This window comes from Drosophila tropicalis, unplaced genomic scaffold (genome assembly GCF_018151085.1).
Source record: "Drosophila tropicalis isolate 14030-0801.00 unplaced genomic scaffold, ASM1815108v1 contig_771, whole genome shotgun sequence".
Classification (NCBI taxonomy): Eukaryota; Metazoa; Arthropoda; class Insecta; order Diptera; family Drosophilidae; genus Drosophila; species Drosophila tropicalis.
The window spans coordinates 1-8,675 of record NW_027173259.1 but is presented as its reverse complement, the minus strand read 5'-3'; the positions used below and the strand labels follow the sequence as shown (position 1 = coordinate 8,675).

At 42.1% G+C, this 8,675-nt stretch overlaps 2 protein-coding genes across 2 annotated transcripts; both read left to right on the top strand.

Annotated features, from left to right (window-relative positions):
- The first annotated feature begins 2,979 nt into the window (after positions 1–2,979).
- On the top strand, positions 2,980–7,027 carry LOC137579786 (uncharacterized). The gene is made up of 2 exons (XM_068293606.1): positions 2,980–6,762; positions 6,956–7,027. Exons 1-2 carry the CDS (start codon positions 2,980–2,982, stop codon positions 7,025–7,027), a joined length of 3,855 nt encoding a protein of 1,284 aa, XP_068149707.1.
- Positions 7,028–7,611: 584 nt separating this feature from the next.
- LOC137579783 (uncharacterized) lies at positions 7,612–8,154 on the top strand (the record flags this gene model as incomplete). The annotated part of the gene is made up of 1 exon (XM_068293603.1): positions 7,612–8,154. A coding segment is annotated over exon 1 (543 nt), but the record flags the coding sequence as incomplete, so codon positions are not given.
- Between the last annotated feature and the right edge of the window lie 521 nt (positions 8,155–8,675).

The window sequence follows — 8,675 nt, the reverse complement described above, 5'->3', positions numbered from 1 at the left end:
AAAGAGAATGCTGAAAAGTGAATTGTGAAAAGAAAACTGTGAAAAGATTGCAAAAAAAAAAAAAAAAAGTAAAGAAGTTAAAGGAAAAAGTGACTATTAGAATATATAAATAACCAAATTTTTTTTTGCCCCATCATAACCAAAATGCCGTGTTTAAAAAATTTCATTAATGCTAAAATTGCTAGTGCCAGTAAAGCAAGCATTACTGCTTTGCATAAATATGTATATGAGCGAGAGGAACACAGAAATAATCGGCAACGGTTAAGAGAATTTTCTGGATTCAGCTTCGATGAAAATGACGCGCAATACGAAAGCAAGAAAATGTACGTTGAACAGAACTTGTCAGAACGTGATCTCCTTTCTATATTTAACATACTCGGTATAGGGCACGAAGTAGAGAATTTACAGTCACATATATTCCATATATTCCACGCAACGACGAAAGCAGCGACGAATTTGATGACCAAGAGGGTAACGAAAGTGCCGCTCACAGTAGTGTGTACAATGATGCAGAAGAAAACGTTGAACAGAAAGAGAAAGAGAATTCACAATGGAACAAATTCAATTGGAATTGAGAAATGGCTTTCAGAATTCGAAGATCAGGCTCTTTTGATGGACTTTAATGACCTTCAGAAATTAGTTTTTGCAAAAAAGTCGCTAAGAGGCAATGCCACGCTATTTGTTTTCAGTGAAAGACGTATTAATTCTTGGTCAATACTCAAAAATACATTATTAAGTTTAGGCAGACCGTATCGAGCAAAGAATTACATAAACATCTGTGCGAAAGAAAGCGAAACAAAAGTTAAAATATGCAAGAATATTTTTAGGTCGAAAATGTTTTAAGTGTAACCAATTTGGGCATATTTCCAGTAAATGTAGTCAAGTTAAACAAAACCAGAGGGCTGGGGCTAACTTCGACCGCGTCAAAGTTTGTATACCCTTGCAACTTTTTGGGTAACTCTTTCCTTACCTATTAGCCATCAATGTGGAAGAACGTTTTATCTAAAAAGGCTTATGTTTGCGAAAGAATGGCCTACAATCGTAGGAAATAACGAAGATATTGATCAAATACAAGCCTAAGTTTTCCACGGATTGTTCTTATGAGAACTACATGATATAGTTACCCGATCTTTACCGAATTCGACACAGTCATTAACAGATACATTAAATTAAGAAATGTTTAATTTGAAAGCAATCGCGTTAAAAGTAACGAAGTTATTTACAAAAGTCACTGTTTTTGACCGAAAGTTCCCATGGGAGCTATATGATATGACTATATCGGGTGACTACCCGATCTTGATCAAATTTGGCACAGTCATTAACAGATATATTAAACTAACAAATGTTTAATTTGAAAGCAATCGCGTTAACAGTAACGAAGTTATTAACAAAAGTCACTGTTTGCGACCGATTGTTCCTATGGCAGCTATATGATATAGTCATCCAATCTTGATCAAATTTTATAGGCGTAATAAACTCTCTAATATTAAGTTAGCACAGAAATTAACGAAGTTATTGAGAAAAGTATACAAGCCTAAGTGCAAAATTTCAGCTCTTACGGTCTAGAGAGAGTTTGCGTTGATCCAGACGGACGGACGGACGGACGCCTCGTCGTGCTGATCAAGAATATATATACTTTGTATGGTCGGAGCTGCACACTTCTAACCAAAATTAATATACCCTTTTTGCAAGGGTATAGAGATGAACAAAAAGTGAATGCGTATACTCTACAATGTCAAAGTAAAATTACGACTAAAACAGTGTTAATAGAAATTATAAATTGTTCGGCTTTATTTGATACAGGCAGCAAATTCAATGTTATGCGCGAAGACTTATTCAAAGAACTAAGTAAGCAAAAACTTTTGTCGTGTAGTGTAAGTCTTATTGGATTTGGCGGTGATCGTGATGAGAATCAAATTAGACCAATTGGACATTTCGAAAATTCAATTAAAATCGATAATGATGACTATGTTCTTGACTTTTATGTTGTTCCGATGAAGTGTATGGATATTAAAATAATCATTGGAGAACAGATTTGCCTTCTTGCCGAATTAATTTTTAATCGTTATGGTCTAACAGTGCGTAAATATGTCGAGAATGAGATCGAGATATCGGAATTGAATATAATGAAAATTGAAGCTATCGCGAATAATGACGAAATAAATATAGATCAAGCTGCGGATGAAAAAGCTAAAATTGAAGTTCGAGAATTAATTGAAAACTATAAGCCGGGTTAAAACAAAGTCTACCCAAATCGAAATGAACATAGCATTAAATGCCGAAACCCCAATTTTTTCGCGTCCGCGTAGACTACCGTTTTAAGAAGCCAAAATAGTCGACCAACAAATAGAAGAGTGGATAAAGTTGCCGAAATTCGGGCCTGCGAATAAACTTCGTACCACTGTAACACAAAACGGAACTCTGTCCGAACAAACAGAATGACGCTCTTTAAAAACTTTAAAACTCTCTCTCTCTCATTCTACTCTTGCGGTACTTTATTATACATAAGTAGACACATAAGCGCGAAAATACGCAGCTGCATTGATCTAAGTACATACATAAGAACCGCGTGTTCAGTTGTTTTTTCGTAGCCAAGAGGCCAAGACTAGAGTAAGTGGAATGAGATTGTATAATTATTAGTTATAAGAAATTTGTAAAATAACCTGAAATTACTTGCAGAATTAAAAAGCTTACGCTGACCTAACTTGAGGATTAAATGGATTAAATTTATTTCAAAGGCACTGGCGGAGCTAGATTAACTAGTCGAACGAGCAACAATTCTTTTTAATTTCTATTGGTGAAATTCTTTTTAATTTCTACGTGAAATTAAATTCACTCTTTCGTAAAGAATTCTGAGCAAATTCTTTAATTCCTACGGTGTAGTAGAGCTACGGAGACCTAAAGAGGAGGGACTAATACAAATCCCAAGGAAAGAACAAATTTTAATTTTACCACGCGTAAAATTACGTACATATAGACATGGCAACGACTGGAAACTGTGGTCTGTGCCAGGAGCCGGCCAACCAGGAAATGCTCACATGCTCCAGGTGTGCATCTCAATTCCACTGCACCTGCTGCGGATCGGAAAACAGTGCCACCTCGAGTTCCTGGATGTGCGAGACATGTCGCCACGTGTGTGATGAAAGTGAACATAACCTCGAAACTGAATCCCATTTCAAGGTTAACCACCCAGGCAACAAAGATCAACACGTGGAAGATGAAGCAATGCCGGAAGATCAGCAAATACTTTTGCAACAATTAGAGGACGAAATGTGCCTCGAAAGGGAATATCTGCGCCGTAAGTACGCCCTACTCAACCCGAGAGTACAGTCAAACGGAGAAGCGAAGGATCATCCACAACATGCTGCTGGAATACATCGATACATAATGATGACGAATGATAGTGCAACCAATACTCCACAGGCGACGAGTACCAGAGCGCAGAGCATGCCGTGCAAAACCAACGGCATAACACCACAACAAGTAGCTGCTCGACAATCAATGCCGAGGGAATTACCAGTTTTCAAAGGAGATCCAAGAGAATGGCCACTTTTCATAAGCACCTATGAAACTAGCACCCGGATCGGTGGATACAGCAACGAGGAGAACGCTATGCGTCTGCAGAGATGTCTGAAAGGTAGGGCCCTTGAAGCCGTGCGAGACAGCCTACTGTTCCCAGAAATGCTGCCGAGCGTTATAAGTACTTTGAGAATGTACTTTGGACGCCCGGAACACATAATAAAACTGTTGATGGAGAATGTGCGAAATTTGCCTCCTCCAAAGGGCAAGCTAGAACCGCTGATCGAGTTTGCATTTGCGGTGAAAAATATGTGCGCTACCATTAGGGCAAGCAAGCTAGATGCGCACCTGAACAACCCTACGTTATTACAAGAGCTTATCGAGAAGACGGGACCTGATATGATGCTTAACTGGGCTCTACATTCAAAATCCATACCCTACCCGAACATACAGCACCTAGCGGATTGGTTGTTTGAATTGGCGGAAGCGGCGAGTCGCGTATCTACGCCCAACATATTACTAGAAAGCGACAAGAAGAGAATCAACAGAGGAGTGATGCATACACATACCGCAGCGCCTACAGATAGCCCTAAAAACACAGTCTGTGCGATATGCAAAGGACACCACAAACCAGTGTCTTGCGAAAAGTTGTTGCGGATGTCAGTCGAAGCCAGGTGGAACGCGATAAATAACCATCACCTATGTGCTCAGTGCCTCAAAAACCACAAGGGATCCTGCTGGAGTCGCGTAGCTTGCGACATAAATGGCTGCAAAGCAAAACATCACCGTCTCCTTCATAAGGACGTGACGGAAAGCGTTCTGCACAATCATCGTGGGTCACTAACCAACCAGCCAGAATGCTATGTTCGAATCGTTCCAGTCACTTTGCACTCCAATTCGAAATCCGTCGATATCTACGCATTTATGGATGACGGATCGACTCTAACACTTGTAGAAGAAAAATTGGCTGATGCGCTCGAAGTGAAAGGTTTCGCCAATCCACTATGCATTAGATGGACCGGCGATGTTAGTCGGCAGGAGCCGGAATCCAAGCAGCTGAACTTGAAAATCTCAAAACAAGGACTGGGCAATAAATTGTTTAAAGTAAATGAAGTCTGTACGGTTAAGTCCATTGGTCTTTCAGCCGAGACGATGATAGCAGATAGGATAAAACAGAGATATCCGCATTTAAAAAACCTGCCTATCCCGAGCTTCATTAACGCAATGCCTCAAATGATAATCGGCAGTAATAATCCGAATCTCATAGCTTCGCTAAAGGTGCGCGAAGGAAAATGGCAGCAACCAATAGCTGCAAAAACGAGACTAGGATGGACTATATATGGCGGATCGGGACGATCTGGGGGAGGACTCAACCTGCATCGCTGTCAATGCGATCTGGATTTGCATGAGATGGTTAAAAAACATTTGCTAACGGAGGAAAAATCACCGCCGATATTTACCAAGTCCCCTGATGAAGAGCGATCTCTACAGATTCTGGAGGACACTGTTAGTTACAGCTCGCGGACGTACACCACGGGATTGCTTTGGAAAGATGGGCCCCGTGTATTTCCAAATAGCCTGCCGGTAGCAAAACGACGACTCTTATGCATGCAAAAGAAAATGGCAGCAGACCCTCCTTTTGCGAATGAGCTACATAATCAAATACAAAACTTGATAGCCAAAGGCTATGCCAGAAAGTTGCCAGAGGAAGAAATCAGGGAGAAACCCGAAAACGCATGGTACTTACCCATTTTTACTGTACGAAATCCACATAAACCTGACAGGGTCAGATTGGTGTGGGACGCGGCAGCTCAATCATCAGGAGTAGCCCTAAATGACTTTCTTCTAAAGGGGCCCGATTTGCTCGTGCCCTTGCTGCAGATTATGTACAACTTTAGGATGAGAGCAATCGGCGTGAGCGGTGACATCGCCGAAATGTTCCATCGAATAGCAGTACGAGAAGAAGACGCTAAAGCACAACGATTCCTATGGCAAAATCAGACAACCGGAGTCGTAGAAACTTTCCAATTAAATGTGTTGACATTTGGAGCCACGTGCTCACCCTGTATAGCGCACTATGTGCGCGACTTGAACGCTAAGAAACACGCGGACGAGTTTCCTGCGGCAGCTAAAGCTATTCAGTCAAGTCACTATGTAGACGACTACATCGATTCATGCCATTCAGAAGAAGAAGCCATTACATTAGCGAAGGAAGTTAGAGAAGTCCACGCACGCGGGGGCTTCCATATGCGCAAGTGGTGTTCGAACTCCAAACGGGTACTCGCTGCACTTTGCGACACAACAACCTACGACGAAAAACAGTTCTTTAACAGTGAAGAGATACACTCTTATGAGAAAATATTGGGCATGCGGTGGAGCCCACATCAAGATGCCTTCACCTATGCACTAAAGTTTGTACGCCTGAAGCGCAACATAATAGCGACAAAAGTCGCACCAACCAAAAGGGAAATTTTACAAGTTTTGATGTCAGTTTTTGACCCCATGGGTTTTGTATCCTGTATAATGATGTATCTCAAAATACTGCTTCAACAAGTTTGGCGATCGAAGATTGATTGGGATGAGGAAATACCACCCAATCTGCAGGATATGTGGCAATCATGGCTGTCCTTCTTACCCTTGATAGAGAACGTGCGAATTCCGAGATGCTATTTTAAAAATTGGCATGCAAAAGACTGCCGAGTTCAAATTCACGTATTCGTGGATGCGGGAGAAGACGCCTACTCTGCCGTTGCGTATTTCCGTATCGAACAAAATAACCAAATACTTTTGAGTCTCGTTTCAGCCAAATCCAAGGTAGCTCCGTTGCAGCCGCTTTCGATACCCCGCTTGGAGCTACAGGCAGCAGTAACTGGAGCGCGACTGATGAAAAATATAATAGCACAACATGAAATCGACTTTGAGGAATGTTACTTATGGACCGACTCGAAAACGGTTCTAGCGTGGCTCATTGGAGATCCACGACGATATCAACAATATGTAATGTTTAGGATAGCCGAGATATGTGAGCTCACAGATGCCAGAAACTGGAGATGGGTACCAAGCAAACTAAATGTTGCGGACATCGCCACCAAACGACAACATAGGCTTGAAACATATACACAATGGTTCGAAGGACCCAAATTCCTAAAACTACCGCCGGCTGATTGGCCGACGGAAACTACCAATGAAAGGACAGCCACTGAGGAACTGCGTCCTCGTTTCCTTCACATGCGAAGGGAATCAGTAAGAATCAATTACGAGTACTTTTCAAAATGGAATCGATTGACAAGGGCAATTGCATGTTGGCTTGCCTATAAGAGGAAATTGATCAAGAAAATACGTATATCAAATGAGAATACAAACCGACCGGCATCCCAAATTAATGAAGCCAGAATGTTTCTTTACCGGAACATACAACAAGAATGTTACAACGAAGAGTACACAGCCATCGAAAACGGCCACCACGTTTGCCGGAGCAGTCCACTATGGAGGTTACAACTCTTTCTAAATGACCATGGGGTATTGTGTGTACGCGATAGAGCCAGTCGCTTCGCTGGCATCCCTGAAGGACGAATCGCTCTACCCACCCAACACTGGGTTACAAAGCTGATAGTCCGGCACTACCATGAAAAATATTATCACATGAATCATGAGACAACAGTAAATGAGGTGAGGCAAAAATATTTTATTCCAAAACTAAGACCTCTCCTTAAAGGGATTCGTCGAAATTGCCAACAATGTAAGCTGAGTAGTGCTCGACCCATGGCACCCTTAATGGCGCCCCTACCGAGGGCTAGACTGGGTGCATTCAAGCCAGCGTTTACGTATGTAGGAGTTGATTATTTTGGGCCACTAACAGTTATCGATGGAAGAAAGTCATTGAAAAGGTGGGGCATGCTGATAACCTGCCTCACAATGCGAGCAATAAGCATTGAGATCGTGCATAGTCTAACCACAAACTCATGCCTAATGGGCTTAAGACGCCATATATCGCGCCGAGGCATACCAAAGGAAATATATAGCGATAACGGGACTAATTTTCGAGGGACCGATGCCTTTCTTAGAGACAAACTTCAACTGGAAGATGCAAAAATGCACCGAGAATTGTCGCAGCAGGAAATATCGTGGTACTTCAACCCACCGTCAGCTCCTCACATGGGAGGAGCCTGGGAGCGCTTAGTGCGTTCCGTTAAAACCGTGTTATACCGTATAACACCAAATCAAAAATTCTCAGATGAAAGTCTTCTTACCGCAATGGCAGAGGTGGAAATGACGGTCAACTCCAGGCCCCTGACATACGTGTCCCTGGACGACGAAGACCAAGAAGCTCTTACGCCAAATCACCTGTTGCTTGGCTCATCAAATGGAGAAAAACCGATTTGCGATCCGGAACAAATCGACTATAAATGGTCGCTCCGCCAGAGTGAGATGTTCGCCAACCTATTTTGGAAACGCTGGGTCAAAGAGATGCTACCAAACATAACACGAAGGTCCAAGTGGCATAAAAAAGTAAAGCCAATTGGTGTAGGCGATATTGTACTTATAGTGGACGAAAATCAGCGTCGTAATACCTGGACAAAGGGTCGAGTGGTCGAAGTGACCACCGCAGAAGATGGTCAAGTCCGGCAGGCGAAGGTACAGACACAACTAGGTGTCCTCTCCAGACCAGCAGTAAAGTTAGCAGTCCTCGATGTCGGGAAAAATGAAGCAAGCTCCAGTGGCTCGCTTGCTGGGAGGGGAATGTTGCCGAAATTCGGGCCTGCGAATAAACTTCGTACCACTGTAACACAAAACGGAACTCTGTCCGAACAAACAGAATGACGCTCTTTAAAAACTTTAAAACTCTCTCTCTCTCATTCTACTCTTGCGGTACTTTATTATACATAAGTAGACACATAAGCGCGAAAATACGCAGCCGCATTGATCTAAGTACATACATAAGAACCGCGTGTTCAGTTGTTTTTTCGTAGCCAAGAGGCCAAGACTAGAGTAAGTGGAATGAGATTGTATAATTATTAGTTATAAGAAATTTGTAAAATAACCTGAAATTACTTGCAGAATTAAAAAGCTTACGCTGACCTAACTTGAGGATTAAATGGATTAAATTTATTTCAAAGGCACTGGCGGAGCTAGATTAACTAGTCGAACGAGCAACA

Excerpts from the sequence above, each read along its gene's own strand:
- LOC137579786 (XM_068293606.1), top strand. The coding sequence starts at position 2,980 with ATGGCAACGACTGGAAACTGTGGTCTGTGCCAGGAGCCGGCCAACCAG. Across the intron at positions 6,763-6,955 it reads TTCACATGCGAAGGGAATCA|AGTACACAGCCATCGAAAAC; the intron begins GTAAGAATCAAT and ends GTTACAACGAAG.